This window comes from Daldinia loculata (genome assembly GCF_022478755.1).
Source record: "Daldinia loculata strain CBS 113971 unplaced genomic scaffold F4817scaffold_79, whole genome shotgun sequence".
Taxonomy (NCBI): Eukaryota; Fungi; Ascomycota; class Sordariomycetes; order Xylariales; family Hypoxylaceae; genus Daldinia; species Daldinia loculata.
In genome coordinates this window covers 45262-62648 of record NW_026054933.1, presented here as the reverse complement: position 1 = coordinate 62648, position 17387 = coordinate 45262, and the positions used below count along the sequence as shown (strand labels likewise).

The 17387-nt window shown below is 46.5% G+C and overlaps 6 protein-coding genes across 6 annotated transcripts; 4 read left to right on the top strand and 2 right to left on the bottom strand.

Moving 5' to 3' along the window:
• The first annotated feature begins 1725 nt into the window (after positions 1–1725).
• F4817DRAFT_277335 (uncharacterized protein) lies at positions 1726–3046 on the top strand. The gene has a single exon (XM_049299504.1). It carries the CDS (start codon positions 1930–1932, stop codon positions 2587–2589), a length of 660 nt encoding a protein of 219 aa, XP_049154558.1. The 5' UTR covers positions 1726–1929; the 3' UTR covers positions 2590–3046.
• Positions 3047–4534: 1488 nt separating this feature from the next.
• On the bottom strand, positions 4535–6112 carry F4817DRAFT_351798 (FAD dependent oxidoreductase). The gene is made up of 2 exons (XM_049305125.1): positions 5466–6112; positions 4535–5384 (listed from the first exon to the last, which is right to left on the bottom strand). The coding sequence occupies exons 1-2, from the start codon at positions 5912–5914 to the stop codon at positions 4610–4612; spliced, it is 1224 nt and encodes a 407-aa protein (XP_049154557.1). The 5' UTR covers positions 5915–6112; the 3' UTR covers positions 4535–4609.
• Positions 6113–6303: 191 nt separating this feature from the next.
• F4817DRAFT_361939 (NAD(P)-binding protein) lies at positions 6304–7239 on the top strand (the record flags this gene model as incomplete). The annotated part of the gene is made up of 4 exons (XM_049306465.1): positions 6304–6486; positions 6561–6722; positions 6775–7145; positions 7200–7239. The coding sequence occupies 4 exons, from the start codon at positions 6304–6306 to the stop codon at positions 7237–7239; spliced, it is 756 nt and encodes a 251-aa protein (XP_049154556.1).
• Positions 7240–8427: 1188 nt separating this feature from the next.
• On the top strand, positions 8428–9560 carry F4817DRAFT_320393 (histone-fold-containing protein; the record flags this gene model as incomplete). Its single annotated transcript, XM_049301184.1, has 4 exons — positions 8428–8449; positions 9055–9081; positions 9140–9399; positions 9453–9560. The coding sequence occupies 4 exons, from the start codon at positions 8428–8430 to the stop codon at positions 9558–9560; spliced, it is 417 nt and encodes a 138-aa protein (XP_049154555.1).
• An 829-nt stretch (positions 9561–10389) lies between these two features.
• On the top strand, positions 10390–13423 carry F4817DRAFT_351784 (ankyrin). The gene is made up of 5 exons (XM_049305124.1): positions 10390–10621; positions 10680–10996; positions 11054–11774; positions 11829–11914; positions 11977–13423. Exons 1-5 carry the CDS (start codon positions 10493–10495, stop codon positions 13223–13225), a joined length of 2502 nt encoding a protein of 833 aa, XP_049154554.1. The 5' UTR covers positions 10390–10492; the 3' UTR covers positions 13226–13423.
• A 1090-nt stretch (positions 13424–14513) lies between these two features.
• F4817DRAFT_277171 (uncharacterized protein) lies at positions 14514–17038 on the bottom strand. The gene is made up of 3 exons (XM_049299503.1): positions 15867–17038; positions 14975–15804; positions 14514–14890 (listed from the first exon to the last, which is right to left on the bottom strand). Exons 1-3 carry the CDS (start codon positions 16495–16497, stop codon positions 14687–14689), a joined length of 1665 nt encoding a protein of 554 aa, XP_049154553.1. The 5' UTR covers positions 16498–17038; the 3' UTR covers positions 14514–14686.
• Positions 17039–17387: the final 349 nt, after the last annotated feature.

Genomic DNA, 17387 nt, shown 5'->3' with positions numbered 1-17387 from the left:
AAAAAGAGACGTGAATACTAGAGCGCCACAATCATTCCACAGCTCGAAGAAGTCTCCACGGTAGCTAACTCGGCACATTCGTTTCCGTTCGAAAGCCTTCGCCCTTATCCAATCAGGCATCTACTCCGTTGCTTTAAAGTTTAACTTGCAAGTAGGTTTATACTTGGAAAGTTCCTCTAGTCCTCGTCACTTGTTTATCTAGATACCTTAAATTCATCCTAAAGCCTGACTTGTACATTGATAATACGCGCGGATAAGACATATACAAGAATCTAGCAACCACTCAAGATCCCAGAATCAATCTCCGCAGGCTTACTATGTCCCATCGGGATTAAGGTAGACACGCGATAGACCTAGCTGCTGGGACGAGCGTTAGGTTAACCCGGAACTTCTCGGCATTGGATACACCAAAATTCTAGGTGAGAAAAGTTTAATGGCATCGCCCAAGTCGCCATGGAAAGCAAAGGAAAAAAAAGAAAAGTCTAAATAAAAGTTCTCTAGCTAGCGCGGAGGAATTCTGATTTGAAATCACTCGCGATTGGACAATATCGGACTTTACTTATTGTACGCTATCGAGATGTCCCCAGTAGAAACAGGCTGAGAACTAATTAATGGTTAGTTAGGTGACATCAGCGTGAGTTCACTCACATTCAGCCGCACACATAAAGTTTTCATCGAAGCATCGCTTAACAAGCGCTGGACTTGACGTCTAGATAAGAGATAATGATAATTCAATATATCGCCAATGAGGTTCAAGGGATTGCTTAAAGCCGATGAGACTATAGATAGTGTAGACGAGATGGGAAAAGCGTGATATATAGTATCAAGACGCCGGCAATAATTAAATCAATTAAGTTTTATACACTACTGAGCCGGGCTGGCCGGTTCTTGAACATCCCCACATGGCTCAGCCGAAGCAGGCTAAAGTTGCAATCGGCGATGCGCCAACAAGGATCTGCAAGATTATCCAGACTGATGGGATCATGAGTACGACATGGGTAGGTAGATAGCCTTGCATAACCCTTCGTCTGCCTCGGCAATACGATGATAATACGAAAAACTGCAACAAGAAACGGACGATAACTTCGCTTGTACTGTATAACTCGATCCCAAGAATTAAACACTTCTCATAGACTCAGCCTGATTCGGTCCACAACACGAGGAGGGAGACAATTAGTGTTCATAGCATTCATTCCCTTTTCCCCATTTAATCCATCCCTCCTCTCTACATACATACGCCAATCTACCAAGGTTCGTCCGGATTCTGAGACAAGCAATGTGATGATTGGCGGGCCTATGACGGATGCAATTCATAGAATACATAGCAGCCACATGCCGCTATTGATCAATGACGCATCCGGTCCACACACACTACCAAGAAGCTAAGCCAAGGAAGAACTGTAATAGTCTTGTAGGTATACCAGGTCTTGTGGGCAATAAGCTTTATATTCGCCTTAAGACTCATCCAAAAGTACATTTGTAGTAAGACTTCCTTAGCTGACCTGGGATCCACCGTCCGCATTCTTTCGCAAGCGTAGAAGGAATCGAGCTAGCTGCAATGTACTAGGTCTCCTCTTTTCTCTTCGCCGGATCTTCAGGGACGGTCTGTATGGATCACGGAATGGCTATTAAAATACCACACCCTCCTGCGCCCCGGATCTCATCCTTGAGCTGAATAAAGGCGAAGCTTGGCTTTCCAACATACAACACAGCTCGACTCCTCGGGACTCTCCAACTATCAGCTTTAGCAGCTGGTATATACTGTGCAACCTAACATAAGCCTCACCGCTTACCCACGACATCCGACTACGACACGCAGTAGTATCTCTTCTTTACTTTCTTACACTCATTCGTATTCCTTCACATCGAAGAGAGCATATACTACACATCCTATATCTGTCTATCCAGATAACCCCCACAACGGTCACGATGCGAGGCCTAAATAAATCAACTCTCTTTCACAAGAGATCCAAGGGCAGCCTTCAAGACAGGAAGGACAGCCTCGAAGAGCACTCTTCCTCTCACGCGCGGAATCACGCGCGGAAATGGAGTACATCGAGCACCGTCTCGGCGGCGAGCAGCTCTCCTGATACTAAGCTGTACGACCCGCTGTCGCTACACCCACCCCTAAGTCTCAACACATCACCAAACATTATCCGGGAGTACGAAGAGAAACGGTACCTAGAGGAAGAGGAGCGGGAACGCCGGTTTTTAGAACGGACGCCGCAGCACCCTGCGGAACATCTAGATAACGCGGCCGAGTACTCACCACTCAAAGATCGCAACTGTTTCTTCATGCGGCCTACCGGCGGCCGCCCTTACGTTTATGACCAGAGTGTTCAGTGGCCACTTAAGGACTGGCAGGCGATCCCGCCAGGCCTCGCCGAGCTCGACTCTTCATCACCAGCTTCATCACAAGCCTCATCGCCCACCCAGCCCTCTAACAACCGGCGACGGCCGAGGGAGTGGATGAACGAGAGAGACGCCCTATTCAAGCGCGGCGACTGGAAGCGCAGGGGTATAGTGTTCCACCTCGACCCGGACGATGAGGAGGAACAAGAGCAGCACTTTGAACTACCTGAGTGTTAAAGCATTCACATTATCATATTACCATCCCACATCACACCACCAAACTCTAACTCATTCGACACTATGTTTTACTATTTTCACTACTCTATTATTACAACTCCTACTAGCACCAGGGACAAACTCGCAGATTGTGCTTCGACAAAATTTACGGGAAGGACCGGGGAAAGGAATAAGGAATCAAACAGGACGGCGATATTACACGACAAACAACGATCTACGGAGGAGGAGGGGGTTCATCTTGGGGTACCTGTGCCTAACTTTCTTGTACATCTTATATTCTAGGGCTGCATTATTCAGGGTGTAAAACGGTGCAGGGACAAAGATACCACTTGACATTAAAAACTATTTCCTCCTTACACATTACATTACACTACATAGCTTAGTTTTACTTTAATCATGTACCATTAGCATAGCTTCATTCAATCCGAAGTTTACCTTCCATCTTCATCTTCATCTTCATCTTCATCTTCATCTTCATCTTCATCTTCATCTCATCATCGTCGTTTTCATCATCATGCTTGGCTCGGCCTATCCCCGCTCTCGGCATCTTCGGCGGGGTTCGTGCTGTGAGAATAGAGCAAGATGCCTCGTTTAGGGAAACATACCTAGCAGCTGAACCTAGCTCGTCGCTTACCCGTCTGTTCTCCAGGTCCTAGCATCGGCGAGAGCTAGTCTACCTAGTCTAGCCCAGCTGGAAGCTGTAAGCCGCAATCGGCTAGATACGTTAGCTGATGGGGTGTGTGGCGGCTGACGTTTGCGTCACACGATCGTTCGTATGCGTGTCTTACCGTGATGTCTGCCTGTCTCTCTGTCTCAGCTCATGGCCCTAAGCTTAAGTGCGTACATACATAATCGCCTAGCGCTAGATAGGGTGCCTTGCGGGCAAGACAAGACAAGTCAAGACAGGACACATTCGGGCGTAACTTCGTACGGCCCCTGCGTAAGTCCCCGGCGGTGCACATTAACGCATGACAGCCTGTCGCCCTAGCCTAGGGCCAAGACACGATTGGCATTTCTCGCTTGCTACGGAGACTAGGTCCGGACAGGTACGAGATAGTTTCAGCAATTCCAGGTACGATCGGGACCTGAGTAGTGATGGAGATAAGTATCCTATGAGGTACATACAAAGGCAGATGCCGAGGAAGAGCGCGATTCGAATCGAGACTCGAGCGCCACTTTATTCATATATGCCTTATCAATGTCTCGAGCCCCTCTCTCAATTCGAATTTCTACGATCGAGATTGAAAAGCAAGGGCGGCTAGATAGAGAGAATGATCTACTTCCCGTTGTCGCCGCCAACGTTTATCGTGGGAGACTGCAATCGATATATTCCTCGTCCGATCTAAAACATTGAAACCGACGATTTTCATCGGACTTGCTCAACTCCCATAATGAATGTCTCAAAGCCTTTGACGATTCAGAAACTTCCTCACTTCTACTACGGAGCATTGCGTCTGGTTGTGAGCTGTTTGACTTTTATTATGGTTACCTGCCTACCATAGGTAGCTAGCCAGGGACTGTCCGGGATAATGGTAGACCGTGGGATCTCACGGTTAGCGGGCTGTACACGTTCCGGGATTATTACTCCGCGACGTTATGGTTAGACAGATCTAAGTCTCGATGACATGTGAATAGAGTCGTACGAGTGAATTAAATCCGCGGTTAGTGAGTAAGCTTTTCAACTTCGAATTTGCTTGTGAGCGAGGTCTTTGAGCTCCAATATTTTCAACAATTCAGCCCAGTTTTCCAATTTGTTATATAATTATCAAATAGGTGCCCATTATTATACTCGAACAGAAGTCGATCCAGCGATTTACAGTTCAGTTCAGCGTATAGGGATGATTCCTACTTAGCTAGAAACCGAAAACTGCTAGAGGCCAACAACATGAGTTGATAAACCTGTAATTGCGAATTTAAGCAACACACAACAAGGTCCTTAATTAGGTAAGTTAATGCGTGGTATCAATTAAATGTAAGAAGTAACTACTTAAATCATATATCACAACTACGCCGGCAGATATCAACTCTTCAAAGCCAACCTCGATATATCAGCGCTCAACTCCCTCCCCTGAATCATCTCAGCCATAACCAAGCCCGTCCCCAAACTCATACTTATCCCCCAAGGCCCATGTCCGGTCGCAACATACACTCCTCCTTCAGGACCCGGCCGAGTGCCAATAGAGGGTCCAAGATACTCATCCGGCACACGACTCAAAATCGGTGTACCGCGCTCTGTCACGGGACGGAAACATAACCCCTCTCTCACAACCTGTATGTCGTCCTCACCTAACACTTCATTCGCCGTCTGCCTCAGCGTATCGATACTCGATCTCGAGATCCTACCTTTCGAGTCTGTCGCTAAGTCCGGCAGCGGCTCGGTCGCAGAGTTCAACCCCGCGATGTATATATGACCGCCGATGCGCGACATGATCTCAGGCGAGTACCCCGGACTACTAGTCAGGAATAAGGCATGACAGCCGCCGTGTTCATGCTCGCTTTTCCACTTAGGCGAAGTCACTACCAAAGAATGACCTGCGAGGCTTGACACCGGCAGCTTGAAGTTAGAAGTTGGGAACAGCGTCTTGAAGACCTGTGACGACCAAGCACCGGCTGCAATAACAACATTGGTGCAGGGGATATCCGTCTCAGTGCTAGACTGTGTGTCCGCAATGCATATACTCGAAAGCTCATCGCGCACGTCGGTTTGTATGGATATTGCCTTAGCAGGGTGGTGTAAGTGCACACCGGCGTCGATGCATTTCTGCAACAGGAACTGAGATAATTGCAACGGATCTCTGGATCTCACGATCAGAAATCTACATTTGAATTATACATACCTTACGTGGATTATAGGAAACACTAAGCTATGAACTCACACTTGCGCAACAGTCCCCTCCTCACTTATAACCTCAACAGCATCGCCCTCCCCCTTTCTCAGCCACGGCGGCGCCACACCAGCCGACGGACTCGCACTCGCAGCTTCTGCACGACTAGCGCCATCGCGAACCCAAAGGTCGATCCTCTTCTTGGACCTGGTAGCTGGCGACAGGCTAATAGACGTGCTCCGCGCGTAACCCCATTTCTGCGCGCCGCCCTCTTTCTCGGCAAGCTTGCGATGTTCCTCGAAGCTCAATGCGCCTAGGTCTGCCGAGGCGGGAGAAAACCAATCCTTCGCTAGAAATCCACCTGCGTAACCGGAGGCCGAAGCGAACAGTTCGGGCGAAGGTTCGACGAGATGGATGCTGGATGCTGGTTGGTGCTTGGATAGGTAGTAAGCAATTGAAGTACCGATGATACCTGTACCTAGTATTGCTGTCGTGGCCATGACACCAACATACCCTTTAGTTCTTTCATGAACCAAATTTAATATTCATGAAGTCTGCAAGAGTAAATTCTAGACGGTAATATCAAGGCAATGCCAGATGGATATAGTATTATACCTTGTAAATAGTTAAAAGGGTATTTGTATATGGAATTATGGAATATATCAACGTATGCATAATCTGCTAGGTAGTGACGTCTGCCCCGCAGTTCCGAGAAAGGAGAAGAAGAAAAAACAAGACTAATAAAATAGAAAATTGAGCAATATATCTACTTCATAGTTTGACAACCTTGCCTATCTATAAACCAGTGACATTTACTGGGAAATATAAATCAACAATAGAGCGGCTCACTTGCCTTACTATATCTCCTTTCAAAGACCTTAAAGCCACCATGTCAAAAGTGTTTATTGTTACTGGTGCGAGCCGAGGTCTCGGCTTAGCTGTAGCACAGGCCTTAATCCAGGCTTCACACAAAGTGTTTTTGGTTGCTAGGACTGAGAAGGAAATGCAGACGTTGAAAGCCCAACATTCATCATCTGTCGACTTCATAGCAGCAGATCTAGCAGACCTTAAGGTGTGTCCGAACTTACCAGCTCTCAAAGCTATGAGATTATCATTATGAGGGTAAATAGCTCACTTTCGCTGTAGGTTGCACCCAAAATCATCGAATCGGCGCTAAAATCTTTTGGCAAGATTGATGGTATCGTTGTCAATCACGGCGTCATATCTCCTATCACAAAAATATCCGAATCAAGTGCTGAGGAATGGAGAAAAGCATATGATATCAACGTATTTAGTGCTGTAGCATTGGTACGCCTACCAGACCAGGCCGTGGTAGTACTAGTATTGACTCTAATTACAGATTAAAGAAGCCATTCCCGAACTTCGAAAATCAAAGGGACGAGTTATCTTTGTCTCTTCTGGAGCCGCGTTTGGCGCATATGCGGGATGGGGCTCTTATGGTACCTCTAAGGCAGCTCTGACTCACTTTTGCAGGCATCTGGCTGTTGAGGAACCTTCTATTACTAGCATTGCGATTTCACCCGGGAAGCTCGATACTGATATGCAGAAAGAAATAAGAGACACGGGTAAGGCTGGAATGACACCGGAAGCTTATCAGAGCTTCGTCAACGAACACGAGAGCGGACTGCTGGTGGATCCTAAAAAGCCAGGCACTGTCATAGCCAAGCTGATTAACAATGCACCCGGAGATCTAAGCGGCAAGCATTTCAAGTACGTAGCAGAAAAGGCCCCGTCTGAGATACTAGTATACTAATGTGTATACAGATGGAACGCGACCGATCTTGCCGAGTTCCAAGAGACCTAATGCAAGGACAACCCGCGAAATAGGCACTAAGACTATACAATAAGTTAGCTAGGATACTTTTTGGTTGTACTAGAGAAAGAACAAGAAGATAGCTTCAGCCGAAAGATGAAAAGATTCGGTTGTTTCAACATTATGATTCAGGAGCACGTTAAATCATCATAAGCAGTTATGTTTGGAATTTAGATGTTTGCCATACCTTACAAGAGTTATATTTCGAGTTCCATAATCGGTTCAACAAGATAAAAACCATGTTTATCTTGGTACCTATGTATAACAAGCAAATTAGCCTCTTACGCCTTTCAGTTAATACAATCCTTTCATTATACAGCGGGAGCGTGGTCGGTCAGGTAGTAATGGGGTCCGTCATGTAGAGTCGGTATTTGATAGTACTTTTATTATTTGGCATCATATTCGAAGAAGCTATGGGATAGTTGGTATGAGTGCGTTATATATACCTTTTTCATACAATCAATGCAACCTGCAAGTCCACTGTTAGTAGATGATAGCGGGAAAATGTCTTGTGCGTAAAATTTGAATAAAATAAACTCAGAATGTCGTTTGGCTAGACGTGTCAATCACCATATTGCCATTAGGCTATAGTAAGACTGGGGCGACAACGTGCTCATCATAGAAAGGGTGATATATGATTCCAGAAAAACGTACCTTTAAGGATGCAATACATAGATTGTTGCTGCTTCGTAGTTTCATAAGACAAAGGAAACCCCTAGGAAAATACTTCAGGAGGCATGGTACACAAGTATACCACCAAAGATCCTGGTGAAGATTGTAAAATGTTGATACTCTTGGGAAGAAATTAAAACGAAAGTTTGATGAAGAAAAGAAGAAAAAAAAGTTTTTATCGGGCGGTAGATAAAAAATAAAGTGGACCATTACGCCACAGTGACTTTCTTCCATCAGCCACAGTACCCACCGGTGTGCCGGCTGTCTAAGGTTGCAGTTTCGATACAAAACATCGCTGCATCCTCTTAACGAAGGTGCGAGGTAGTTGCCTTGCGTTTCTTACTCTTATTTATCTCGTCCACAAAATTCTTTAAACTTTTCACATCATCTCTTACATCTTGATTAATCTGTGAACTAAACAAGGGAATACGCGATCGAAATTGTCGCGTACGGATATTATCAATCATTTCTCACAACCCCCCACTTTCCCTTCAACCCATCTTCACCATGTCGGATCATGAGTACGGCGGTAAGTTTGTTATATCTATTTTAGTCTTATGATTCCAACTCTTCCATTTCCTCGCAATGAGATGGACACAAACCACATTGGCCATAAACTTTCCGAATGGGACGGTGAATGAAGCAAACTTCATTCATTGTGATTCAGGACAATGACGAGGCCTGTATCACTGTCCCAATACGCATCCCAACTACTCGAGGCTTGGTCCATTTCTTAGTCTACCAAGCGGATGGCTACTACCACAACAATAGGAAATAAATTCAATATTAAATAGAATGACTCCTATCATGGTCACGCGTATTACTGTATCAAACAGAAGCTCGCTATCCTGGTTAATGTCTTTTGGTTACATATATCGCTGCCTGTCCATCCCTCCCAAAAGAAAGTAGGACCTATCTCGCAGACATACCATCAACTTCTACTACAAAGCCGACGTCTATTGCCATATACAACTTTATTAAAATCCACGGGATGGGACGCCCTAAGAAAGACACTTCCTGGGATTTTCCGAGCCATTTTGGTACTGACCCGAAGCCACGCTTATCTTTCTTTATTCCCTTCTTAGCCTTCTTTCACCTTATAAAGCTTCCAACCAATAACTAACATCTCTTTAGGCAGCGATGATCTTTCCCTCCCCAAAGGTACGTGGTAAACCTCTTGTTGTCGCCACCAGTTGGTTTGTATACTAATAGAATCCAGCGACTGTCCAAAAGATAGTCACCGAAATTCTACCTGCATCGAGCGGCCTCTCCTTTGCCAAGGAAGCTCGGGATCTGCTTATCGAGTGTTGCGTGGAGTTCATCACTCTGGTGTCTTCGGAAGCTAACGAGATCTCCGAGAAGGAGGCGAAGAAAACAATCGCGTGCGACCATATCACCAAGGCACTGGAGACCCTAGGGTTTGAGGACTACATCCCCGCCGTTCTTGAGGCTGCGGCACAACACAAAGAGACACAGAAGGTTTGGTAGCCCCCTAATTCTTCCTACTGCGGTCCAAACTCTAACTATCGCAGGTCCGGGAGAAGCGTGGAAATAAATTGGAAGACAGTGGCATGACTCTAGCGCAACTCGAGGAGATCCAAAAGAAGGCATTCGAAGAAGCCGCCAAGCGATATAATTAAGCCTTTTGGCAGGGCTCCGGCGCATTCGTCTGTAAACTCCGGTATTTATTAGAGTAGGACTTGCCTCTTTGTCTGCTAGGACAGAAACCCGGTTATCACACCCCCGACATAGTGACGATAGGAGACGAAGCATCTGATGGCGTTGGTTTGAGGAAATGCGGAATACTTATTTATGATATTGGCGTTAAACACGGTTACACCTTGGTAGCAGGAATAAAGACGAGGAAATATTAATTTGTAACCTGCTCTTTACTGATTATATTCGTGTCGTGAGTAAGTCTTATCGGACGCCGCGACTTATACCCCTTTCTTTAGCACGATTGGTTTATTTTCGCCCTAATTCGACGTCCGGTCTGAATCGTGTTTATGAGTCTGAATATCCCTCTATCATATTTCGGCCTTGGCTTGTGCCTACGAGGTATGGGTATATCAGGTACCTAAGGCGCTTAGGATACGTTATCCTATACCTAGACGCAAGCCTCATAGTGCTCACTGACGTTACACGGAGTAAGATTCAGATCTATCTATACGTTAGGTACGCAACAGTCTTATTCTCCTTTCAAATCTGAAAAGACACTTTAATCTTGAGCTTATAATTCAAAGGTTTAGACGATCTATTTCAGTACTCCAATGATTCCCTCTATCTACATAAGGATGCGAGCATAAAAATGCCTAACGTGAAGGCTACCAATCGGCGATGGCAACGTTGCTTTAGATGTAGGCGTCTAAGCCAGGCAAGTAGGCTCTGGTATTGCTAAGCCACAACGACTTTCTCTGCCTGTATTCGCTGCACGGGTCAGCCTGCATATCTCGCCGTGGGCAAGAGGCATAATAAACTCCAAGTCCACCCACCTCCCCGAATAACCCATTTTCTTCTAACTTCATCTATTCCGTATCAGCTAAGTAGAAATAACAATATTCTCCATAGCAATATGGAAGTAATTTCAGCAATCGCAAGCTTCATTGCGATCGGACAAGCACTTGCGGCTGCGCCAAAGATCATTAATATATTACGATCTGTAGTCGGGGCTAGGCAGGAGATGCTTCAGCTCCTTAACGAGGTCAGTCGTCCCTTGTGAGACCAGACCATTTCACAGTAGTTCTAGCTAAAACTTCCAGATCGAATTACTAAACGAGTTTGGTATTCTCATAAGAGAGACAATCCAGCATCTACCGCCACATGACGATCCAAGATTTCAAGTACCCCAACGCGCCTTGTTACCAAGGATCGAGACTAACGTGGCATCGATTGTATCGCAACTCGACGAGCTTTGCCGTGAATGCCAGCGGGAGGGGAAGAAGCCCGACCAAGTTAAAGTCTCTAGAGTAAAATGGCTCTGGTATAAAAGGAAAATCACTTCACTGAGCGGAAGGGCGAAAGAGAATCGCGAGTACTTACAGCTGATTCTCAATTGCACTTCCCTCTTTGCGTCAACGTATGTCTAATATGGTTCCTTGCTCTGGGCACTGGTTTCATACTAACCCGGCTCAAGATCCAATGGGAAGATGCTCTTAGATATTCACACAATAGTAACAACTCAAGTACAGCAAGCAATCCTCACCCCGCCTCCTTTGCAGTTCATCGACCAGGAACATCATGACAATGAGAGTGGAACTCGCATTATTACCGACGATGATAGCTCTGAGGCGATAGCTAGTAGTATCGATACTACCATGACACAAGAAATGTCTTCGCAACTGACTTTATCAAACGTGTCCAGAGAGGGCCCGCTGTATATGAACTACAATTCGGAACCGATCGGGAATCATGAGCCCATGGTACAAATCACGGCTGCGTTGCGAAGAGCCTGCACCAAAGATTGTGCATGCCAATGCCACTCATCTACTTCCCGAATCAGACCACATCCTGCCACCTCAGTCATATACGGATGGCTTAAGTCTGTTTATAATGGTGCTCCACGACTCGGTGCGCAGAGTTGTGATGTGCGTACCTGCCAACGGGCTCGCTCACCTCGTCACTTCAACTTTCGCGTTCCTCTCCTCTTCTGTTCTCGGGCGCTCGAAGCGACTTTGTCCTTTAGTAGTATTACCGGCGCCGGTGCTTCCCTTCACCTACGTGTCCCACGCATGCTTCCGACTAATAATGCATTTATTTTTCATTATAAGAATAAAAATTACGACGGGATGCTTTGGGAGTTATCTTACAGTAGGTTATCTCCTCTTGACTGTATTGGGAACTATGCTATTCTATATGTAAGCTGGCCCTTCCTCATAAGAACGATTCACAATAATAATAATATGTACTAGAAACTTCTCGATTCAAGACATATATATGTAATACCAACCCTCTTAGACGGCGCGAGGTCAATTGTTAGGGGCACTGATACTGGAAAGTAAGTGTTTTGAAGCTCCATTTGGCAGATAGATCTGTTCACATGTTCTTACCAAATCGTAGACAAGCAGCAATAATAGCTAGAAATTGGATGGGCTTCAACGATCTGGACAACAGAGAGCAGGCCATCCTACGAGAAGTCATTGCACTTGATGACGAAAGTGCGTATGATTCCTGGCCAGTTCATGAGGCAATACGAACCGGCGGTAATTTAATCGAAGCTCTAAAGGAGTCACCAGAAGACATCGACGTACTTGATGACACTGGAAACACCCCTCTACATCTGGCCGTGGTAAGACGTGATAATGCGGCGATGCAAATTTTAATATCCCATGGTGCAAACATGAATTCTGTTGATATATTCTATGATACGCCGTTAATGTTAGCGACAAGGTCCTTATACTACGATCGAGCTCGGCTTTTGATTGACAGCGGGTGTGATATAAATTTTGTTAATGATTGTGGTCAATCGGCTCTCTATCTTGCGACAAGGTCCCGATCAAAAGGATCAGGAAAGACCACCAGTTTGTTACTACATCGTGGTTCTAGCACTTTTGATTGTGAGGGAAATGCACTACACTGGCTCGCGGAGCGGAGGGAGGCGGCTGATATGGAGGAGAAGTTTCATCTGTTTATCCGTGCTGGGGTAAACGTTGAAGAGAAAAATATTGATAACCATACAGTTCTGATGGAGGCGCTTTACGGTAGAAACGGACATATGCTTCGCTTACTAGTTGGTGCTGGCTATAGGTTCGATGAATCCCCAAGTAATAGGAACGCCTTGATGGAAGCTGCGTGGGATGGTTATACGGAAAGTATTGACATCCTAGAACAAACCGAGTTCACAGCAGACGTGCGTGTGCGGGACGAAGAGGGATGGACACCATTAGAAATATTTGAATGGAGAATGGAAAGAGATCCGGTGAAAGATCCATTCTACCCTCTTCTAGAAGACGATATCGAATCATTTTGGAAGTTGCTCCAGGGTGTCAGGGACCGCTACCTAGCCGCCGAGATTCAGACTTTGGAAAAGGTCATCACGCATATCGAGGCCGGAGAAACAAAACTTGCGCTCGAGACTCTCCAATCCGTTATACAGGAAAAGATAGGCTGGAATATTCCAGCTGAGTACAGGACCTTCCGAGCCATCGATGTCCAGATAAAAGAGGAGATGGCAGAGGCTGCCATTGAATCTCTAGAGGAATTCATTGAGGTGTCTGAGGAGATGATTGGCTCGCACCCTCAAGACGGTGACTACTTTTATAGCGATGGTGCTTGGAACCAAGGGCTGGTGATCCAAGATGCGCTATAGATTATAAGAAGTCTTGCATGTGAGACTTTGGATCTGGCGGTACACGCTCATCGCTAAAGGATGTTGGCGAACGGAGAAAGAGGTATTTCTGCATGGACTAGTTCGATCCTTACCAGGTATTCACGAATCATGATTATTTCCTCATGTTTTCTTGTAATATACTCAAGCAATATACCGATCTACCTTATTCAAATACCACCTATGGTGTCTTACTTTGACCACTATGAGAGTTCCCGAGGCACGCGATATTGTTACTTACTTCGCCTTCATAGGTACCCACAACTCCTATTTATACTAGAGGTCACCCCCTGGGTAACACAAAAGCCTAAGGTTTACACCGCATCATATTATTTTACCAATAGGACCTGAAAGAGTAATCCAGGTTAGAAAGGCTTAAATGATCATATACCTTTCAATGTTAGATGTTAATAGCCTCATGGGCCTAGAGAAGCCAGCCACGGCGTTACATACACACACACACACACACACACAGAGAGAGAGAGAGAGAGAGAGAAACCAAAAATATAAACAAAGGTAAAAAAAACATAATCGTGTAAGGCAGGAAAAGTTTCGCATAAGGGAGCAAAGCATATGTCCTAAATAGAAAATTTTTACTCGCATTTAACACAATATCCTAAGGTAAACCTTAGGCAATTAAGTCTTCTAGAATGTTACTAAGACTGTAGATAGAGTCTGCTATATATATGTTTGTGTGTGTGTGTGTGTGTGTGTGTACAGGCGTGCATTCGAAGCAGTTAAATTCAAATCTTACTTGCTTACCTCATATTAGGTAAAGAGGTAGGTAGGTATTCGCAACTACGAATACCGATCCTACACCACGGTACACAACATACACCCATACACTCAGTAAGCATCACAAATAAGTCAAATAGCAATAGAGCAGTAGTTATAGTCATAAATCGTAATCAATTTCCGTACCTTACTCAACAGCAGTCTAGATACAGCATATAGACATAAAAAAAATAACGACACCATTCAATCATCATCCTCATCTCGATTCCCCTACACGCAAAGAAAACAACAGACCAAATTACCTCCGCCATCTGCCTGCCCTGCTTATATCTTAAAACGTCTTCATAACCCCGTGATGTCATCTTCGTGATAGGTACCGAAAAAAAAAGGTATGGAATAAAAAAAAAAGGGTAACATGTGCTGCGATTAACTTCGCCCTTGGAACTAGTACCACCGTCGTGAGGTATATATAAACTTGTATATAATACGCTGTCGGCGAAGTTAATGTTTAAGACTGTCGCCGTGGTATCTGCCTCATTTCGTGTTTGGAGAGTGGTGTTCTCGATGGCGTTGGGTGTTACCGGTTATCCCCGCCACTACGGTCTACTGTTCTCGCCTGAAAGCTGAAAGTCGAGAGAACCCAACTATAGCACGAGGCAGACACGCCTAATCATAGGATATAGAATAATCCGTGCCGTGAGTAGCGACTTAACGGGCATACCCGCGGTGCGACGGGCGATCATACACAACCTCACGCTCTACGATGCGCTCGTCATCGACAGTATCCCAGTTCAAGGAATGTCGATGGCGGTGTCGCCGGTCCCAATCGCGGCTCCACTGAGCCTCTTCGGCTCTGCGTCGCTTGGCGCGGCGGATGTCGTCCGACAAGTTCACGAGTTCAAGAACGTCCTCCTATTGAAATATTGTGTTAGCATGCTGATCTTAAAAAATGTGCGACGTGTGACGCGGTGTCACAGAAACGAGAATGAGACTTACATAGCGTAGGTACTGCATAACGTAGAAGAACCACTCTGTCTCCTCATACTCGTACCCCGTCCGTTCGATAGCTTCACGAAGCACGAGATCCTTAGTAATCTCGGTCCACATCTCGCTGCGCTTCCGAGGTGGCGCTCTATCGCCATCGCGGATCGAAATCCGTCGGTCTTGGATCTCCTCAACTTCAACGTCTCGGTCGCGCGATCTCTCTCGTTTATCGTATACTTGTATGCTGAGCCGGTCTCGTTCACCTGATGGCTCGCGTTCCCGAAAAGATTCTCGAATTGTTTCTCGAATTGGTTCACTTACGGCGCTGATAGGTGTTCCCTCCCGCTCAGGGATGAACTTAGACCGTCTCACACCGCTGTAGCGCTGCCAGGTCACTTCGGCGGCGGCACCTCCTACACCATCCATTTTCACGCGCTCCGTGCCGGGCGGCACGTCGACGATTGTCCAGTCTTTAGTAGCGCCATTCCATGCCTCTCCCACGCGACCCCGTGAGTCGAGCTTATCGGTGATGTATTCAGCTTCATCCTCATAGTCTGGTTTTGGGGGTGGTGCAGCAGAATGAGCTCTTCGTCGAGAGTCCACACGAAGCATGTCATGATCCCTCTCAATTATCAAGTCGTCCTCATCGTAGTAAGTTGGCTGCCTGCGCGGACGAGGGCGCTCGACGCGCGGGCGAGACCGCGACCGAGTTCGTTCGCGGATATCAACATCTGTCTCATTACGGCGGATATCAATATCGATATCTATGTCCCGCTCTCTAGTTTGAGGCGGTGCAGTACGCGGGGGTGGGGGTGGAGTTGGAGGTTTAGCCCGTATGAGACCTATTCAAATATTAGAATGGGACTGTCTCGGGTTATGGGTTTCATAAATTGGTAAAACTTACCGTGGTCAATGTCACGATAGTGCGTGATGACCTCACGCTCGATTGTAGGACCTCGAATAACTGCTGGTGGGGGAGGTGGTGGCGGGGGTGAAGGACTAGGTGAGGGAGCACGCTCCTTTTCACGTTCAATGCGTAGGCGGATGAGATCCCGATCCCTGTCCGGGGTTGGTGACCTCTCACGTCGCCTTTCAATTGTGCGGGATTCTACTCGCACGGCGGTGGGAGGTGGAGATGGTGATCGTTCGATAAATCTAGGCCGACGCTCCGGAGGCATCGAAGGAGCCCGCTCACGGTCCCTCTCAACAATGCGCTCCCGGTAGTGAACAGGACTGGGGCTGCGAGGACGTCGCCGGTCAACTGTCTCAACTTCACGCTGACGCAGGACTAGCGGTCCGGCTTCTGTCCTTCTAACATCTTCTCTAAGAAATGCAGGAGTGCGGTCATTTCGCTCTCGTTCCCGGTCTTGGACTTGGATATTTATGTCTTCATACTCCCTCACGGGTGCTCTGCGAGGTGGGCTGCGACGTCGCGGTAAGGGCTCAAGATCATCATCCCGAGCCGGTGCCCTCCGCGGTGGACCGGATTCATAATATCTATCGTCCACATCGGACCGACTAGTTCTATAAGACATCTCCAAGCCTTGAGCCTAAAGTAAACTTTGGTTCTTAGGGGGATCGTCTATGGAGTAAATGAAGAGTTGAGTTTGTCAACTGGTGGTGAAGGATTCACCGCTGAGGTGCGTCACTCTGCGGCGGTAGCGGGGTAGAAGAGAAACCTCAATAGCTGTAGGCTGATACGGAAAGGATCAACACCAAGAATACTGTAGGCTGCGTGTCGCGGTATTTCGACCTGGAATCTCCTGAAGTATTAACTTCCTAGTAGAATAGCTTGATGGTTTAACAGTAGTTGGAAAAAGTGAAAGTTCAGTCTGAGTTATTAGAGCTGAAGGTTGTCAGAAGGACCTCAAGCTGATGGGGGGGTCACAAGATTTGTAGGCCGGGATTTGCGCCGTTTGCTTGTACTGTAAACTAGCTAATAAGGCCTCATCGGATTGGGTGTCAATGGTGTCAAAGCAGTGATACAAAACTGACAGGTTCGCGGAGAGAAATGCCAGATGTCGTCGCAAGTTAAAAGTGCAATTCTGAACTGGAGAGAAGCTAAGGGAAGACAAACGTCGTCATACCACAGCAGCTGGGAGACCCGAGACTAATAAAGCATACGAAAAGTAGCAGGGGGGTTCGCTTGGAGCGGTGGACGGGAATCAAGGAAGGCTAGGGCTGTTAAGCTAAGCTAAGCTCCTCACGTCCTGACGATACTACGTCCGGTACGAGGAAAGAGAGTGGAGGGGGAATGGGGGGGGGCAGCGGGTAGAAGAGAAGAATGTCACGGAATCAGGCGAAGAACCTATGCAGGTAACCATCAATAAAAAAATAGAAATATAGATTCAGATTGTGGCTTGGCCTTTTTGGCTATGGCTATGGCCTCCCCCGTCCCAAGGTGTCTTAGGTCCTTGGGATGTCT

Bases quoted from the DNA above. Each gene is read 5' to 3' on its own strand.
- F4817DRAFT_277335 (XM_049299504.1), top strand. From the start codon at position 1,930: ATGCGAGGCCTAAATAAATCAACTCTCTTTCACAAGAGATCCAAGGGC.
- F4817DRAFT_351798 (XM_049305125.1), bottom strand. From the start codon at position 5,914: ATGGCCACGACAGCAATACTAGGTACAGGTATCATCGGTACTTCAATT. The intron at 5,385-5,465 runs GTGAGTTCATAG...CGTGAGATCCAG, and splicing joins GAGGGGACTGTTGCGCAAGT to AGATCCGTTGCAATTATCTC.
- F4817DRAFT_351784 (XM_049305124.1), top strand. From the start codon at position 10,493: ATGGAAGTAATTTCAGCAATCGCAAGCTTCATTGCGATCGGACAAGCA. The intron at 11,775-11,828 runs GTAAGCTGGCCC...AATATGTACTAG, and splicing joins GGAACTATGCTATTCTATAT to AAACTTCTCGATTCAAGACA. The intron at 11,915-11,976 runs GTAAGTGTTTTG...ACCAAATCGTAG, and splicing joins AGGGGCACTGATACTGGAAA to ACAAGCAGCAATAATAGCTA.
- F4817DRAFT_277171 (XM_049299503.1), bottom strand. From the start codon at position 16,497: ATGTCTTATAGAACTAGTCGGTCCGATGTGGACGATAGATATTATGAA. The intron at 15,805-15,866 runs GTAAGTTTTACC...ATATTTGAATAG, and splicing joins CTATCGTGACATTGACCACG to GTCTCATACGGGCTAAACCT. The intron at 14,891-14,974 runs GTAAGTCTCATT...ATATTTCAATAG, and splicing joins TTATGCAGTACCTACGCTAT to GAGGACGTTCTTGAACTCGT.